This window comes from Diceros bicornis, chromosome 8 (genome assembly GCF_020826845.1).
Source record: "Diceros bicornis minor isolate mBicDic1 chromosome 8, mDicBic1.mat.cur, whole genome shotgun sequence".
NCBI lineage: Eukaryota > Metazoa > Chordata > Mammalia > Perissodactyla > Rhinocerotidae > Diceros > Diceros bicornis.
Genome location: NC_080747.1, coordinates 67,355,427 through 67,374,894, shown reverse-complemented (window position 1 = coordinate 67,374,894; position 19,468 = coordinate 67,355,427). Strand labels below are relative to the sequence as shown.

The window sequence follows — 19,468 nt, the reverse complement described above, 5'->3', positions numbered from 1 at the left end:
GCACCTCCTAATTTGGCACCAAGCAAAAATGTTATTAACAAAATGTGTATGCCTTGTTCCCAGTCGTTAATGAAGATGCTAAATAAAACTAGATTTAACAGATAGATTGGGGCCTTCCATTAACTGCCTCCCCTACCCCTCTCCCCACCATTAGATACTGAGCTGTTTTTCATCTCTGGTCCTTGTTTATCAAAGTTCAGGCTTTTCAATCATCCTGTCCTAGTTCCTACTAGCACCACCAGAGCTCTTGTCAAAGGAATGTTTCAGCAGTGCTGTTTTATATGCTGTATTAAGCTCCAAAGATACAATAGCTGCAGGAGTCATTGAATCAACAATTTTAATTAATGATAAAATTTATAGAGTTTCATATGCCAAAGGAAATTTCTAGCCTTGCTTTTAAAAACTCTTTTAGAAGGCAGACACATTTGATTGTCTTTATCTTACTTTTTGTGTAAATCTGCAAATTAATTCCCTTTGAATTTAAAGGTGCATAAACCACTACCTGCTTGTGAGGAATACAAGAAATGTACAATAAATGGCCCTTGTCCTGAGGAGCTTATGATCTGATAGAGCTGGCTAGACTTGTGTATAATAAAGAGGGACTCTTACAAGACAATGTGGAGTTAAATTGCTCCAAAGCTTCATAGCGACTCTTAGGGCTGTGGAAATATGAATACGGGCTAGGGTATTAGGATAAAGCCTAATGCAGAAGGGGAGTTTTGAGTTGAACCTTGAAAGGTGAAAAGAATTTACATAGGCAAGGACGAAGAGAGGAAGGTAGGGAAACCCTTGAGCAAAGGCGGAGAGAGAGGAATGATGACGTACTGTATGGGGTCCTGCGTAGTAGAAAATCAGTCTGATTGAAGAACGAAACTGACTGGTGTAGCGTGTTGCAAGTCCAGCTACCTGCATGACATCCCTCACTGAATGTCTCTTAGGCGTCTCAAAATCAGTGTCCCCATAACCCAAGTTGTGACTCTACCCTCTCCCCCCAAACTACTTCTCTCCTAGTTTTCCCCACCAGAAATCCAGGTGTCATCCATGATTTCTCCATTTCCCTAATCATCCCTCATCCAACTTTTTAGCAGTTTCTTCAAGTTCTACTGCTAAATTAGATCTGCACACTTCTCATCTCTGCCACCCTCTAGTCCAAGCCACCATCATTTCTGCCTAGACTACTGCAAAGCCTCGTAAACTGGTCTTACCCCTTCAACACTTGCCTCTCTCCATGCTGCAGCCAGACAGAACTTATTAAAAATTAAACACTCTCTAGCAAGAAAAAAAAATATTCCAGTGGTTTAGCATTGCATTTGGAATGAAATCTAACCTTGTTGTTATGGCCTAGAAGGCTGCATGATCAGGCTTTTGCATACCAGTGCTGTTTCCACCTCAAAGGGGTGTACTCCAATACAGTTCTGACACTAACCACCTGAGTTAGCATCAGATCCCACAAGTTAAAGCCTCGATCCTCCACATGACTGTCCCTACTTCAGATACCAGCTGCAAGTGGGGTCACCAGGCCACCCGTACCTCTGACCAACTGGCTACAAATTCAGGGGTTCCCACAATTCCCTCAGATTCAATAATTTGCTAGGACAACTCATAGAACTCAAGAAAGTGTTATATGTATTATTACAGTTTTGTTATAAAGGATACAAATCAGGACCAACCAAATGAAAGAGACACATGGAGTGGGGTCTGGAAGGGCCCTGGATGCAGAGCTTCCGCGTCCTCTCTCAGTGGAGTCAGGATGCGTCACCCTCCCTGCACATCCGTGTGTTCACCATCCAGGGAGCTCCTCTGAGCCTCAGTGTCCAGAGCTTTGACTGGGGTTTTATATAGGTGTGATTGATGAAATCACTGGCCATGTGAGTGAACTCAATCTCCAGTCCCCTTTCCCTCCCAAAGCCAACCCTCTACACATGGTTGGTCTTTCTGGTGGCCAGCCCTGATTCTGAAGCTATCTAGGGGTCCACCATGAGGCATCTCATTAGCATAATAAAGATATTCCTATCATTCCAGAAATCCCAAAGGTTTTTGAAACTCTATGCCAGGAACCACTGGGGGTGAAGCCCGGATATACTCTTTATCATACCACAATACCTCTCAGACTTCATCTTGCACCACTCTTGCTTGGGCTCCATGCACCCCACACGCTGGCCTTCTCTTAGTTCCTAGACTGTGCCAAGTCTTTCCCTCTACCTGAGACAATTCCCTTCTCCCTCCCTCACTCCCATCCGACTCTTCTCAATCTAAAGATTATCTGATTAAAAGTCCTCGCCTATCTCAGTGTCCCTCTTGTTATTCCCCATACAGCTCACTCATTTGCTTCATAGCACTAATCTCAGTCTGAAATGATTTTATTTATGTTGACTTCATTTAATTTATGTTTGTCTCCTCCATAAAATATGAACTCCTTGAAGACATAGCCTTGATTGTCCTGTTCCTTATCTCCTAGCACATACCAACAGTCAGTAAATATTTGTCAAATTAAAGAATAAATAAAGTGGGAACTATAAGAATGATCGAGCCAGGGGCCGGGCTGGTGGCATAGTGGTTAAGTTCGTGTGGTCTACTTTGGCGGCCTGGGGTTCCCATGTTTGGATCCCGGGTGCAGACCTATGCACCGCTTATTAAGCCATGCTGTGGCCTGCATCCCACATACAAAGTAGAGGAAGATGTGCACGGATGTTAGCTCAGGGCCAATCTTCCTCAGCAAAAAAAAAAAAGAAAAAAAAAAAGAATGATCTGGCCAGTTGAAGCTCTTTGATTGGCAAGAAGAAGAAATGTTTAGACTTGATGAGAAAAGTAATGCAGAGAGGTTGTCACAATATAAGCCAGAGAAGGGTAGATATTTGGGGAGTATGGTCACAGTATACCAAATATATTGTGGAGGGGAGAAGGACTAGAGGCAGGAGGCTTTAGAAGGCTATTGCAGGAATCCAGATAAACTGATGAAAACCTGAACAAGGGTGGTGGAACAGAAATGGAGTGGAAGAGGAAAATCTTTAGATTTCAGAGAAAGATGCCCTCGACATTTTTCTTTTCAGTTTTAACTCTTTATTTTGAAATAATTTCAAACTTACAGAAAAGTTGCAGAAAAAGTTGCATGAAGAACTGTATACCCTCACCCAGATTCACTAATTGCTAACATATTGCTTCATTTGCTTTACTATCCTTTCTCTCTCCATATGTGTATTTATATGCATTCTTCTGGGGGTTTGTTTCTGAATCATTTGAGAGTAAGTTACAAACATCATGCCTCTTCATCATGCCTCTTCATCACTAAATACTTCAGTGTGTATTTCCTAATAGCAAGGACATTTTCACATGAACACATTTCATTGTGATTTTTCATGTGCCAAAATGAGAGAATTTAATTTTTGATGTCATACTATATCCAGGATCCGAGCCAGGAACCAGTTCAGAATCATGTGTTACAATGAGTAGTAGTGTCTTTTTAGCCTCCTTCATCTGGAATAGTTCCTCAGTCTTTCTTCGATTTTATGATGTTGACATTTTAAAAATGTACAGGCCAGTTAGTTATTTTGTAGAATGCTCCTCATTTTTGGTTTGCCCCTTGTCCCTCGTGACTGGACTCAGATTGTGCCTTTTCGGTAGGAATGCTACACTAATGATCTTGTGTCTCCAGCATCAAACAAGAGGCGCGTGACATCACTTTGCCATATTATTAGTGGTATGAACTTTGATCATTGGTAAGGTGGTGTCTACCAGGTTTCTCCATGTAAGTTTACTATTTTTCCTTTAGTAATTAATGAGTAATTTATGCTGAGATACTGTGAGCCTATATAAATATTTTTTCTTCCTTGACCTTTTACCCAATAGTTTTAGCATACATTGTGATTCTTGCCTGAAGCAGTTATTGCCATGGCACCTGCAAAATGATAATTTTCTAACTCCATTGTTTCTTCTACACTTGTTGGTTGGCATTTTACTTCTTATTTATTTACTTATTATGGACTCATGGATTCTTATTTTATTAAATGGGTTTTAATCCGTTACTGTCATTATTCGGCTTAGTGCCCAAATTACCGCAGTTTGTTCAGGGGGAGGCACTACAAATGGACTCCTATCTCCTTTTTGACATGTCCCCATCATTTTTTGAGCACTTCCTTACTTTCTGGCGCAACAAAATATGCCTAGCTCCTTTTGTACTTTTCCTGCCCTGGTCCTGGCATCAGCCATTTCTCCAGAGTCCTGACTCCTTTTAATGGGGAATGGTATTTAAAAACCAAGAGCTGGGAGCGAGTCGTGTTTATTGCTCCTGGGCTGTCACTGTTTTCTAGGCCCTTTCTTCCTTGAAATTTTGACTCATTGAGTGAAGGAGATCTAGCTCAGGAGACTAGAACAATGGTCATGTCACTGCCAAAAAAACCCCAAACTGGAAAGATTCACAGAAAATCAATCTGTCTACCAAAAGGACTACTCACACACATTTTTAAAATGTGTGTGAAAAATGTGTTTTAAAAAAATTTAAAAGTCTTATTCAGCTACATTCTCATTGTAAGAGATTTATACAAGAGAGTAATAAAGAAAAATATGAAACATCCCTTTGCAATCTTTAAGTTTTATCAGCATACTTTTTAAACCGCTGACGTTGGCTTTTCAACACTTGCCCAGCGTCTAAAGCCTCCCCAGGCTGAGTGCCACATGGAGGCTGGGCAGCAGGTAGGGCCTTGTTCTCTCAAAGCTACAATTTGCCAGGTGGTGTAGACTGCTGCCAGGCCCTTCTTGGGGACTTTCTGGGCTCTTCTTACAGATATCAGCAGTATCTGGAGGGAAATCAGTGCTGACCCATTATCAACAATGGGGAAAGCACCGAATGTTCTCCACTGTTTGAATAGTACAATGTTGGCATCTGAACTGGAGGAGGTTGAATTCAGACCCCAGAGACTGAGATAAAGTCTATTTCAAATGAGCCTTATGGTCCATAAAGAGTGGAGGTAGCAATGTCTTTCCCTCCTTGACCCCCTTGAAGGATGACTCTTTTCCCAGACAGGATGCCATTCACTCACAAGACACACACACACACACACACACACACACACACATGCATGTTCTTCTCTAAAACCTGCCTGCTCAAGCTGACATGTTGGGTGGGTCCTAGTTTCTCTTTCACTACCTACTGGAAACAAAGATGTGTTATGAATACAAGTGGAATTCCCTTTGGCTATGTTTTGAGGCCACCTGGTAAATTTTCCCTTTTGGAAGTGTAGCAGCCACACAATTGAATTAGGGGACAGAACAACCACCCTGGTGTCTGGTCAGAAGCAAGCATCTGTTCCCAGCGAGGCTGGGGAAATGCTGATCAATGATTCTGATCTCAGATGTGTTGAATGGGGCAAGCGAAATGCTGTAGCCTTCATCTTGCTACCTGGGGGAAGTTATGTGGGCCTTAAAAGACAGTCTCCCCTATTGCCATTTAGAGGACTAGATTCAAGAATTTATTTCCAGCATAAAAGGAGTTGGGGAAAAGTAGTTCTGACGGAGTGGGCTGCTTCATAATCTGCTTCAGTGGACCTTTGAGATCGATTACCTTTGGTCCAGTCCCAGATGATACTCGAAGGCTGCGCTTATGGAAAAAAAATCACCATATGATCAATTTCAATTTCTGCAGTCTCAGCAGGGACCCCATTTAGGGATCTTACTATGATGGTGCGTAAAGTAATAAAGGTACAAGACACAGACTGTCACGCTGGCTGAGGGGGTCAGTTGCTTAGTGCTAATGAGAACAAAGATGGAAGAAGGGTGACGTGAAGATGGATGATTGCCTGGTCACTAGATGAACTTACTGCCTTATAGACTGTTTCCTGATGTGGGCTGATGGCAGATGCTGGGTGGTTTGATTTAGGAGTATAGAAAACTCTACAAAAGTATATTTTCAAAAGTGTTTGAAAATAACTTGTTTCCCCCATATTACAAAAGAAAAATTATTTATTATAAAAGTTTAGAAAATACAGACAAACTAAAAGGAAAAGATTAAAAATCACTCACAGTCCCACCTCCTAGAGAGAACCACTGTAAACAGGTTGACTTATATACTTCCTTTATTTTTCCTATGCCTAAATACACATTTTTATTAAAAAATGGGTTCATACTGTACATGTTATTTTGAAAACTACTTTTCACTTAACTACTGTCTCCTCCTCTTTCCATGTCAATACTACAATATCCTTTTTTGTTAATTAGTTTTTTAATACTACTTACAGATGCTCTTGTTAAAAATTTCAGAGTATAAGATAAAACGTAAAAAGTATTTCTCCTCCCCTCCTATCTCCCAGTCTCACTCCACTGAGGTAATTCTAAGACCTTTTTCTTAATATTTCTCTCCAGAAACTTTGTATGTATGTGCGCACACACACACACACACACACACGAATAGTATTCAATTCATTACTATATCACAAAGTACTCAATCAAATCCTGTTATGTGGAAATTCAGGGTTTTTCCAAGTTCTCACTGCAGTGAGTGTCCTTTTGGTTAAGACTTCACACAGAACCATGATTATTTCCTTAAGATAAATTCCAGAGAACGAATTGCTAGGTTAAAAGATGTGCAGTTTTAACGCTATTGATACATGCAGCCCATTTGCCCTTCATGTGGTTTATGCCAATTTCACACTCTTGCCAGTAAGCAACATTGAATTTTTCAAAACTTTTACAAGTATAGCGCATATATAGAAAAGTGTACAATCCATGAGTTAGACCTGCCCTGTCCAACATGGGAGCCACGAGGCACATGTGGCTACTGAGCACTTGAAATGTGGCTAGTCCGAATTGAGGTGTGCTAGAAGTATAAAATACACACCCGACTTCAAAGAATTGGTACAGAAAAAATAATGTAAAATATAATAATTTTATCCTCATAATATATTTAAATAATATTTTGGATATATTAAGTAACATATATTGTTAAAATTGTTTCTTTTCACTTGTTTAACATGGCTACTAGGAAAATTTTACTTATGTATGTGGCTTGCATTATATTTCTCTTGGACAGCACAAAGCAGAAGCTGGTAGGGCTCCTCAGACAGTAAAGCAGCCCACCTGAGCTGTACATTCCGCATTTGCTCTTTTCCTCTCCCGCTCCCCGCCTGCCCGTGCCTCAGTTATACCTGGGGCTCTTAGCACTAATGGAGTCCATCACCACTCCAGTTCTTTGTCAGGAAGGATCAATAAACACGTGGTGAGTGTCCACTTTTGAAGGTAATGGGGTTGCATATTAAGACTGTGCTCTACCAGAACCGACCTTAAGTGTAAACTCTAAGTTGCAAATTGAATTATTTCTTAACTGATTTGTTAGAATGTGTAAGAAGTTAGGCTTCAGGAATTGCTGCTGAGTTCAACGTCATGCCTGTATCAAAATGTGCCTGCGGGGCATGAGCAGACGAAATACACATACTTCAGAGACAGTTCATCGATGGAAGTCCGCCATGTTTCTATGCCTCGATTTTTTTTTCCTTTCTGTGAATCGAGGATGACGGGAGTGGTGCACATAGCTCCAGACAAGAGCAATCAGCACTGTGTAAACACTGGGAGGAAAGGAGATTACCCGCATATTGCTGGGGCTGTGGCAACAGCTACAGGCTGTTCCCACTCACCCCTCCGCCTCCTGAGGTTGCTTAGCCCTCAGCTTACCCTTCCGCACATACTGACTGTACCAATTACACCCTCGGTACACACAGCTTTTCATCAAACACAAATGCTGTTCACAGGTTGGCTCCCACTCCCAGTCCCTCTAGGACAGAAGCAAAATGCAGATAAGTAGGAAGAAAAAAGCCCTTGGGTGAGCACATGAATCTTGCTCCCCTTCTGCCCTATTGTTGGCTTACATCTTGTTCTTTGAGTCACATTTTCACTGGATTCAGCTTTAGAGTTAAAAACAAAACAATAACAAAGGATTAACAAATATGTCTTAAAGTATTTTTGGCTCAATTGTGTGCTTGATTATTTGAAATGTGGCCAAAACCCTTGCTTCATTCCACTGCTGCAGTCAAGCGGCTTCTGTCGGGAAGGTATCCAGGTAAGAGGAATTAAAATAAATATCTCCGTTCCAACTTGTCTTCATCATCATTCTTTTGTTGTTGTTGTATTATGCTTAATTTTGTGAGAATAATGTTTCTAGCCTTTTGGAACTCTCCACTTAGAGTTGTTTTAAAATTGCATTGGGATAAATTAAAGAACCAGTATAACCTTTTAACGAGAAAAATAAGAGTTCTCTGTAAAAGACTCCCCCCCTCCCCTATCAAATTTGGAGAATAAGGGAAATATCTTGTTGACAGGAATGTGAACTAAGAACCGAGGGAGCGCCATCTTTGTTCCATTACTGTTTTGACTTACTAGATGAACTTGAATAAATGTCTTCTAAGCCTTAATTTTGCCATCTGTGGACTGGGGACAGAGTGTCCCCCTTTCTTTCTATGTTCAGATGGACATTGCAATAAAAGCAATAAACTAATGTGAAAGGAATAATTTATTTCTCGGGCTGCATTGGTCTTCACTGACATTTGAAATTCCTTCCCAACTCCAGATTCTGTGATTATAAATAATAAATGCTTTCCCTCTTTCCAACCACTGTGTTTAAATACACTGGTAAAATCTAAAACCTCTTTTGTATCACAGTAAGCCAGGCTATATTTTTTGCCTTACACAGACTGCTAAGCACTCCTTTTCTCTCTTTATATTCAAAGCTAAGCATATACTTCTTTTTTTTTTATTTTATTGAGGTCATAATGGTTTATAACATTGTGAAATTTCAGGTATACATTATTATTTATCAGTATTTTGTATAGACTGCATCGTGCTCACCACCGATAGTCTAATTTTTATCTGTCACCATATATATGTGCCCCTTTACCCCTTTCACCCACCCGCAACCCCCATCCCCTCTGGTAACCACTAATCTGTTCTCTTTATCCATGTGTTTGTTTATTTTCCTCATATGAGTGAAATCACATGGTGTTTGTCTTTCTCTGTCTGGCTTATTTCACCTAACATAATACCCTCAAGGTCCATCCATGTTGTTGCAAATGGGATGATTTTGTCTGTTTTTATGGCTGAGTAGTATTCCATTGTATATATATACCACATCTCCTTTATCCATTCATCAGTCAGTGGGCACTTGGGTTGCTTTCACGTCTTGGCTATTGTGAATAATGCTGCAGTGAACATAGGGGTGCATAAGTCTCTTTGAACTGTTGATTTCAAGTTCTTTGGATTAATACCCAGTAGTGGGATAACTGGATCGTATGGTAGTTCCATTTTTAATTTTTTGAGAAACCTCCATACTGTTCCATAGTGGCTGCACCAGTTTGCATTCCCACCAGCAGTGTATGAAGGTTCCCTTTTCTCCACATCCTCTCTAACATTTGTTATATTTTGTGTTGGTAATTATTGCTATTCTTTTTTTTAACAATTTTATTTATTTATTTTTTCCCCCAAAGCCCCAGTGGATAGTTGTATGTCATAGCTGCACATCCTTCTAGTTGCTGTATGTGGGACTTGGCCTCAGCATGGCCGGAGAAGTGGTGCATCGGTGTGCGCCCGGGATCTGAACCTGGGCCGCCAGCAGCGGAGCGTGCACACTTAACCGCTAAGCCACGGGGCCGGCCCCAATTATAGCCATTCTAACAGGTGTAGGGTGATGTCTCATTGTAGTTTTGATTTGCATTTCCCTAATGATTAGTGATGTTGAACATCTTTTCATGTGCCTGTTGGCCATCTGTATATCTTCTTTGGAAAAATGTCTGTTCATATCCTCTGCCCATTTTTTGATTGGGTTGTTTGTTTTTTTTGTTGTTGAGTTGTATGAGTTCTTTATATATTTTGGAGATTAACCCCTTGTCGAATATATGATTTGCAAATATTTTATCCCAGTTGGTGGGTTGTCTTTTTGTTTTGTTCATGGTTTCCTTTGCCTTGCAGAAGCTCTTTAGTCTAATGTAATCCCATTTGTTTATTTTTTCTTTTGTTTCCCATGTCTGAGTAGACATGGTATTCGAAAAGATGCTGCTAAGACCGACATCAGAGAGTGTACTGCCTATATTTTCTTCTAGGAGTTTTATGGTTTCAGGTCTTACCTTCAAGTCTTTAATCCGTTTTGAGTTAATTTTTGTGTATGGTGTAAGATAATGGTCTACTTTCATTCTTTTGCGTGTGGCTGTCCAGTTTTCCCAACATCATTTATTGAAGAGACTTTGCTTTTTCCATTGTATATGCTTGGCTCCTTTGTTGAAGATTAGGTGTCCATTGATGTGTGGTTTTATTTCTGGGCTTTCAGTTCTGTTCCATTGATGTGTGTGTCTGCTTTTGTGCCAGTACCATGCTGTTTTGGTTACTATAGCTTTGTAGTATATTTTGAAGTCAGGGATTTTGATGCCTCTAGCTGTGTTCTTTTCTCTCAGGATTGCCTTTGCTATTTGGGGTCCTTTTGTTGTTCCATATAAATTTTAGGATTCTTTGTTCTGTTTCTGTGAAAAATGTCATTGAGATTCTGATTGGGTTTGCATTGAATCTGTAGAGTGCTTTAGGTAATATGGACATTTTAACTATGTTTATTCTTATCCATGAACATGGACTATCTTTCCATTTCTTTATGTCATCTTCGATTTCTTTCAATAATGTCTTATAGTTTTCAGTGTGTAGGTCTTTCACCTCCTTGGTTAAATTTATTCCTAGATATTTTATTCTTTTTGTTGCAGTTGTAAATGAGATTGTAGTCTTGAGTTCTCTTTCTGCTAGTTCATTATTAGAGTATAGAAATGCAACTGATTTTTGTAAGTTGATTTTGTACCCTACAACTTTGCTGTAGTTGTTGATTATTTCTAACAGTTTTATTTATTATTTCTAACAGTTTTGGGTTCTTTAGGATTTTATACATATAGAATCATGTCATCTGCAAACAGCAAGAGTTTCATGTCTTCCTTTCCAATTTGGATACGTTTTTTTTCTTTTTCTTGCCTAATTGCTCTGGCCAAAACCTCCAGTACCATGTTGAGTAAGAGTGGTGAGAGTGGGCACACTTGTCTTGTTCCTGTTCTTAGAGGGATGACTTTCAGTTTTTCCCTGTTGAGTATGATGTTGGCTGTGGGTTTGTCATATATGGCCTTTATTATGTTGAAGTACTTTCCTTCTATACCCATTTTGTTGAGAGTTTTTATCATAAATCGATGTTGGATCTTGTCAGATGGAAAGCTGAGCACATACTTCTTAAGGTCTTTCTACCTCCTCTTTCTCTGTCCTATTACCCAAGGGTTAAGCAAATTTTAAAAGTTTTCAATGGTGCTATAGGATGAACAAGGTTGAGTAGCCTTCCAGTAGCACTGAGTGGGCCAGAGAAACTAAAAACTCAACGAACCTCCTTTTGATTAAAAGAACTGTCAGAACTTTGAGGATGAAACAGTTCCCTTTCTTCTCATGAGTAGGATGAAGCAAATATCTGTGAAATGGCAGATTCCTAATGAAAACATGACTAAGTACTGAATACTATGGTATAAAACATTATTGCTGTTATTTTTTTAAATGGCTTATACCCTATATAAATCTATTTTTATTTTCAGATTAATTTTACTATCAAAAGCACTGCTTCCCAGTCTAATTTGCCTTCTCAAGGCTTTGAAAGCATTATCAGATAAAAACAAAACTAAGCATAGATTGAAAGTCTATAGATCTCACTGGCCCGTTGCTCTAAATAAAGTTTCGTTAGTAATATCAGCCTAAATGCCATTGGTTCTTGCCCCTGATAGCTCACCTAAGACTTCCAGCCCCTAGACACTCTCTCACTGTCTCCCAACATGAGAGGGTCAGCAAAGTGTGTCCCCCATGTGTGCCTGAGCCGCACCTGTCTGTGGGTTTGGCACAGTTTGCTGGACTCTGATGCTTCTCCTTCCTTGGGCACCAGAGTCTCTCTTAGGATTCCAGTGAGTGCTGCCTGCCTCTCAGGCATTGCTGCTTCTCCACTTGGTGGATATGGCCAAGTACACCAGATTCCTCAAGGAGCCAAAGTCGCCTCCTCTCCCTTTCTGTGACACACTATTAGAGCAGTCCTCAAACAATATTATTTGTGCCTTGGTTTTTGCAGAGATTTAGTGAAGTAGCTCTTTGGGTTTTTTACTTACTGGCTTCCTGCTCTCTCTAAGTTGGACATGAAGCCATTGGAGACAGGGAGGGAGGGCAGAGAGATCCAGGCCTAGAACTAGCCCCTTTTTATACTCATGGTTGTCCCTCTCCTCTGACAGCCAAGACTTCATCCTAAGACTGGATCTCTCTCTTCATACATGAAGGACCTCCCAGGAGACTTCAGTAGCCCCCACCAAAACTTTCCTCAGGTTTCCCCACTAGTTCACTCAACAAGCCTGAATCTCCTGCAGTGGGCACATCCCAAACACATGCTAAGATTCCTACTAAGTGAGGATTTACTCTTGTTTTGATGAAAACTACCCCAGACCAACCCCAGGGATTGCACTTGAGGTTGAGAGGTTGTGGAGTTGAGGATGGGAGCAAAGTGGAAGTCAGTGGTGAGGATGGTGGGGGTTGTGGGGGAGGCTGGGAAGCTTTCAAGAAGGCACTGTGTGCTTTGTCTCTTCACTCAGGGTCTGTATTCTCTCTGCAGAATGACATCTTTGAGTGGTCCAGGGACCACCGAGTCCACCATAAGTACTCGGAGACTGACGCTGACCCCCACAACGCCCGCCGGGGCTTCTTCTTCTCCCATATTGGGTGGCTGTTTGTTCGCAAGCATCGAGATGTCATCGAGAAGGGGAGAAAGCTTGACGTCACTGACCTGCTTGCTGATCCTGTGGTCCGGTTCCAGAGGAAGTAAGTGATGAGGCACCATAGAGTTGCCCCTCAAGGGACAGGACCAAGAGATGCAGAACACCATGGGGAGCAATAATATCCCCAGGTAGTTCTCCTCACAGCACTTACCCTGATGATTTGGTCTCCTTGTTAGGATTGATCTCTGTTTATTCATTCCCTTTTTCTCATTCAGTTTTCCCTGTTTACACATTAGTTTTTAATTTTAATTTGAATTTGAATGGATTTCCTTTAAGCCCATGTCATTTTCTTCTGACCAATCTGCATGACTGATTTCATGGAATCTCTGTAGTTCCCCACTCCTCCATTGTGCTTCCCTGGGGTGGCGGGGAAGGTGGGGAGGATTTGCTTTATTTTAGTGATACACTTGACTCCAATAGGACTGGACTCTCCAGGTATCCTGCTCTGTTCCCCTGGAATTCCTTTGTAGTGAACTCTCCCCTCCCCCACTCCTGGAAATGTTATACCAGTAGGTTTCTGTGCAGAGAAAATGTGACTGTGTAACAGAGAGCCCCTTGCATGAAAAGAAGTATGGCTTAGAAATATGCTCATTTTCCCCTCAGACTCTCCTTTTACATTGGAGGGGGCAGTAGAGCATAGTGAGAAAATGGTGGACCATGGAGACAGACTGCCCAGGATCAGAATCTGTGGTTCCTCCACATACTAGCAAAAGAACTGACCATTCTAAGCTCAGTTTCAGTATAAGGTGGGAGTAACAGTAGTACCTATCTCCTACAGTTTTTATGAGGACTTAATGAAAAAAAATGTATGGAAGTGCCTGGCGCACAGTAAGAGCTTAGATCAGCGATGATGATTATTATTATACAGGCAGTTGCTACTCCAGAGGATTCCATGTGTTTCCATCTCCTGCTGCTATTGGTTTCACCATAGGGTCTTCTCTGTGCTCGTGAATACACCTCTTTCAGGTGGACACACACAGTATCAATAATGAGAAGTTTTATAACAGAAAATAACAAGATATTTTCAGTTAACAATGAAATGATTTGTTGATTTTGATTTTTCACTATGAGAGTAAAATATTAAAGGTCATTAAAGAAAATCTGCAAAATCCAGAAAAGTAGAAAGGAGGAAATCATCCACAGTCCTAACACATAAACAGAGCCACTATTAATATTCTGTAGTATCTCCTTCTATATTTTATGCATATATGTGATATATTTTTGCATGATACCAGTCGTACTGCATATGTAATTTTGTGTGTCACTTTTTAACTTCAGATTATATTGTAGGCACCACTGTCAAAGGCTGCATAAGTTCACCAGTGAAGTGTCATAGTTTATTTAACCATCACTCTGTGACTGGAAATATATGTCATTTCTCATTTTGTGATATAAATGATGTCCTATACAATTAGTAATGCTTTGGGACAGCCAGACCTTAGATTAATTTGAAAAGCTCAGATGAGAAGGCAAAGGATCTTCTATTTTATTAATGAGAACTGAACTGAGTAAAATAGTCTGGGTTTCTCTGGCCATAAAAATGGAAGGTTTTTTTCGTCTTTTCCTTTAAAAAAATGTGGTAATCTGATTCATTAGGTGTGTACTCATGGTGCATGGTGCAAGACTGTTTCTAAATGCATGCAGAAGAACAAAGACTATTTCAGCATGTTCCCTGAATAGTTATCTGAGAACGTCTTTCATCACCAGTCCAGTGACCATAGGGAGTTGTAGCTATCAGAAACCATCCACTCATAGCATCATTTCATATGTATCATTGAGCTCCTGCTAGGAATCGGTGCTGAGGATGCAACCTTAAACATTGGTCTCTGTCCCCCCAGAATTTGCAGGCTAGCAGGAAACCCAAAAATTAATTTACAGACAATTATACTCTAGTGAGAGGAGTGCTATAATAGGGTAGTACAGGGTATCAGGGAACACAGAGAGGGGTCTCCTAGTCCACACTGCAGGCTGGTGAGGGTGAGGGAAGGCCTATGGAAGGAACTAGATTCTTAGCCAAGACCTGAAAGATGAAAATAAGTTAGATGAGGATAGGGGAAAGGATATTTAATATGGCTGTCATTTCATAGAACTGTATACAGCCATTGAACTTTAGAGCCAGGAGGGACCTTACAAATCATTTAGCCCCTGCCTTCCATTTTTCCTATGGGAAAACTAAGCAACAAAATGTAGATAGAAAGTTGGAGATAGAAGTACTGTCTTAGTCTGTTTAGGCTGCCATAACAAAAATACCATAGACTAGGCTTAGACAACAAACATTTATTTCTCACATTTGGAGGCTGGGAAGTCCAAGATTAAGGTGCCAGAAGACTTGGTGTCTGGAGACAGTCCACTTCCTGGTTCATAGATGGCCATCTTCCAGCTGTGTCCTCACATGGCAGAAGGGGCAATGGAGCTCTCTGGGGTCTCTTTTATAAGGGTACTAATCCCATTCATGAGGGCTCCATCCTCATTACCTAATCACCTCCCAAAGCCACCACCTCCTAATACTATTGCATTAGGGATTAGGTTTCAACATATGGATTTTGGGGGGACATAAACATTCAGTCTGTAGCAAGTACCTACATCTCAGATTATTTGCTCAATGTTCTTTTGCTTATACTTTGCTGTTGGAAAAGGGCTGTAACAGTTCTCTGAAGTGTGGGGGAACATGCATGTCCTTTGGTAATTATGGAGAACAGGAGATCCGTAATCCAAAATAAGGCTTAGAATCACTAAAGGAAGAGAGCTTCCAAGATGCACAGAGATAGTGCAGTGGTTTGGGTATGTTCATGTTTGTGAAGCCAGCTTTACCGGTCCTGTCAGTCAGGCCTTGTGGAGGAGACAGTGTCCTTAAGGAATGAGTCCTTGCACTTAGGGATGGGAGCTGGAGGGGTGGACCCATCATCAGTGGCACTGACACATTAGGTCTCAGTCCTTGCTACCCTAGGCTGAGTGGGGGGCTTCCTGAGTAACAAAGAAAGGTGCCCAGCTTGGGCATCCAGTCCTGGGTCATTTCAGCCGCACACCTTATAGAGTTCCTCTCCTGGGTGAAATTCCCACCTGCTCCTATATGGTTCTCTGAGGGCAACAGTCCCTATTCCAGTTTCGGTGGCCAAGGTTTGCAGCTGATTCCACTGCCCTCCCAGGGTGCAGTGTTTGAGCAAACAGATCCAGCTAAGTGCCACTTGGAGAGTTTCCTCAAACAGGCAAATGTGTAAAGGACAGAGACCAAGGATTTAAACTCCTCCTTCAGTCAGTCCACCAGCACTAATACTGCAGTTGATTGATAAATTTGTGCTTAGGCATCCTAATGACAGCTTACCAAAGAAAAGCTTGCTAGAAAGCCAGCCTTGATCAACTTTCCATTATATGTTAAAGAGAGAAGATAGTGGCATCAAAGATAACAGGAAGACAACACAGTTCAAGCTGTAGTTCCAGACTTTTCCTCTAAAAGATAATTTTACCAAGGCTGTTATAACAAGTGGTTAACTTCAAGTTTTGCTCTACTGTCAAGTTGTGAAGGACAAAAAGGCAAGCATTAGGAGGTGAGAGGGAGAGAACCTAGTCACATCACATTTAGTGCCCCTGCCCTAGGTCCTGTGCCTTCAAAGGCCATGCTTCTCCCCACAGGGTGAGGAGATCACAGGGCAAAGGGACATGCCACCTGGGACCTTCTCCCACTGTAGACCATGCCTTGAGCAAATTCCTTGCCCAAATGGTTGTGAGCCCACTTCCAGAGCATACACCAGCCTCTCCCGGCTTCTGTCCTTCTGGTGGGATGTGTGTGTACCCTAGGCCTGAAGAGTGGCCAAGGGGCAGCGTTAGCCTGGAGATGAGCTTGGAAGTGTGAGGTAAGACGTCCACACAAAGCAGACAGAGCTAGGGGTGGGAAGAGAAGGGGGCGGGCTGCAGCCAAGGGGCCTCCACCTCTGCCCTGGGCCTGGGCCCTGTACATGTTGGGGGTGAGCCTGGAAGGAAGCCACTCAGAAGGTTGACAGTGGGTCTCTCAGTTAGGAACTGTGTTTGGCTTAAATAAGATAGAAGTTTTATTTCTCCCACATATAAAAGAGTTGTGGAAGTCCAGGTCATGGCAGCAGCACAGGGTCAGTAGAGAACCGGATTCTTTTATCTTTCTACTCCACCATCCTTCGCTTGTGACTTTCGTTCTTTCATTTTATGGTCCAAGGTGACCGCTAGAGCTCCAACCAGAAGGAAGTTGGGGGTGGCGTGAGGGTACCATTGCTCAGTTGAGTCAGTCACCTTATAAGGAGCTTTGCCAGAAGACACACAGCCTATCCACTCACCTCTCATTAACCCTATCTGCACTCAAGGGGAACTGGGAAATGTAGTCTCTTCGTTGATGCATTGCATCCCTGAATAAAATCCCGGTTTTGTTTCTACAGAAGAAAGGGTGAATTGATATGGGGTAAGCAATTAGCAGTCTCAGCCATAGTTCCTTAATTGTTCTGCCTTAACCAAAATAGCTGTCACACGTTACTTAGTCTTTTAGCATTTTTGTGAAGCAAGTGAGTAGCCTCTCTGTCTCCATTTAGTGAGCAAAAACTGGAACCTCAAATCATTTTTCTGAGATGGCAGAATGAGGATAAAATCCAGACGTGGTTTCTCCTGATGCTTTGCTTATCCCACTGATTCCCAACTTAGATAAGAAATTCCTGTAAAAGTAACATGCAGACACTGTCATGTGTGTTTTTGAAGTAGTTGGGAAGGATACTAGCCTAGTCCAGACACATGAAAACAAGATCCTTGCCTCATCGCCATGGTGATGGGATAAACTAAGAGAAAATAGTTGGAATGATTCAGAAGAGTGAAGCACTTCTGTTTTGGTGCCCTGGGAAGAGATCAAAATGTATAAATCTCACCATTCCAGGAAGAAAGGCACTTGAATAATCTTTTTGAGGCCTATTTCACTATTTCACCTCAATTTGTCCCCTGGTCTGTTATCATTGGTCTTTTTTTCTTCCACGGTTAAGTATCACATCTCTCAGTGATACCCCCTTTTTTCCGACTGTGTGTCAGTCCTATCTGTCTAAACTCTAAGTGTATTTCTCTGTCGGTGACCATCACATAGCCAGAGCAGAGCAGTCAGACGAGTCCACAATTGATTCATCTTCGCTTCTCTACCCACCCGTCAGCTTCCTCTTCCACTTGGGGGATCCCCTAGTGAGTGGGACGAGTCATCTGGGGATTTACAACCAAACTGACTCCATCTCTGTTGACCAAATCCATTGCTCTTTGATCAGAGTTCCATGTTGGGCTCTCAAGGAATCTGTCTCTGTTCTGAATCCATTTTCCTTGGGGCCCTACCCTACTTGTTGCTAAGTTAATAGAACAATTCTTGTCTAGATATTAATGACTTTGAATGGCTGAGCACATTCAAGGCCTTGGTTGGTTAGGTGTATTTTGTGGAAAACTATAGAAATAACCCCCAAAGGAGAGACTGGAGGATGAGGTATTAAAACATCTATACATGTGGGTGAGATTTGGGGACAGACTTGGAGGCAGGGCCTTTTAAGCACTACCGCCCTCTGCCACTCCCTTGCTCCTCAATTACCCTTCATTTGACCACAGCCTGTTTCACTTGGGTCCTTGACTGTCCTGCAACAGCAAAACCAAGCTGGCGCCCAGCTGAGCATCACTCGGCCGTACTATAAGCAGAGCCCAGCTCTTTGGTATCCTCTCTGCCAACTCACACCTTAATAATGGATGCCATGAGAGACATGGCATTTCTCAGGGGATTTGGCTTCCTTCTCTTTTCTGCACGTATCTCTTTTCATTCAGCAAATGTGTTTTGAGCACCCACAATATACCGGGCATTGTTCTAGGTGCAAGCGATTGAAGAGTGAACAAGAAAACCAGATTCTTGAGGTACTTGCTCTTTCCTTCTAGAGCTCCCTGTGTGGCCTTGGGAATGTGAGAGAGGAAGCCTCAGCATGCATTTGCCCCCTGCCTGACTGGACCTCTCTCCACAGACGCCTTTGCTGCTCCCCATTCCATCTCGGATGTTATTCACTCTCTGCCCCATGAATCTGGTTTTGGTTTGCTTCCTCTTGTTTATTTGCCTCTTTCTGTCCCTGCAATCTTTGTCTCTTCACCTGCCGGAGGGCTTTGTTCCTCCCTTTGTGCCCTTCTCTGCATGTGGACCTCTTCCCTCATCTGTCACACCATGTTCTCAGTGTCATGATGTTCTTCCTCTCGCCCAGCTTTATTAGAGAACAAAAGCCAGTTAGCCTATGTCTCAGCCAGACTCTTTTTTTTTTGGCGAGGAGATGAGGGTTTTTTTTCCTCTTATATTCTCTCCTCGCTTCATTGTCTTGCTTTGATTTTTTCCTTTCATACATTCCTTGTGCGTGTAAATATTCCCTCTCCTTGAATCTGATCTTCCATTTTTGAGGGGCAGTCTACCTTTGGTTAACAGCCTGAGCCCTGGACTCTTCCCTCCCACTCCGCCCTCACCTCAAACCATTACATTTACCCTGGCTCCGTGAAAATTTTGAGGACGAAATACTTTTTTTCTTTGAGTAATTTTCCCTGCATCCAGCTGTAGTTGTCAGAAATTAAAATTCTGAATCTCTAAGTTCCAAGGACATGATAAAACCAATTAAAGAGGTGTGAACTATGTTTAATTAGATCTCTTTTGTTAAAAATCAATGGAA

The 19,468-nt window shown here is 41.8% G+C and overlaps 1 protein-coding gene across 1 annotated transcript in view; it reads left to right on the top strand.

Moving 5' to 3' along the window:
• SCD5 (stearoyl-CoA desaturase 5) overlaps positions 1-19,468 on the top strand; it is a 148,905-nt gene that overhangs the window by 94,709 nt on the left and 34,728 nt on the right. The window contains exon 3 of the mRNA XM_058547406.1: positions 12,632-12,837. Coding sequence (XP_058403389.1) covers positions 12,632-12,837 — 206 coding nt within the window. The remainder of the gene's footprint in view (positions 1-12,631; positions 12,838-19,468) is intronic.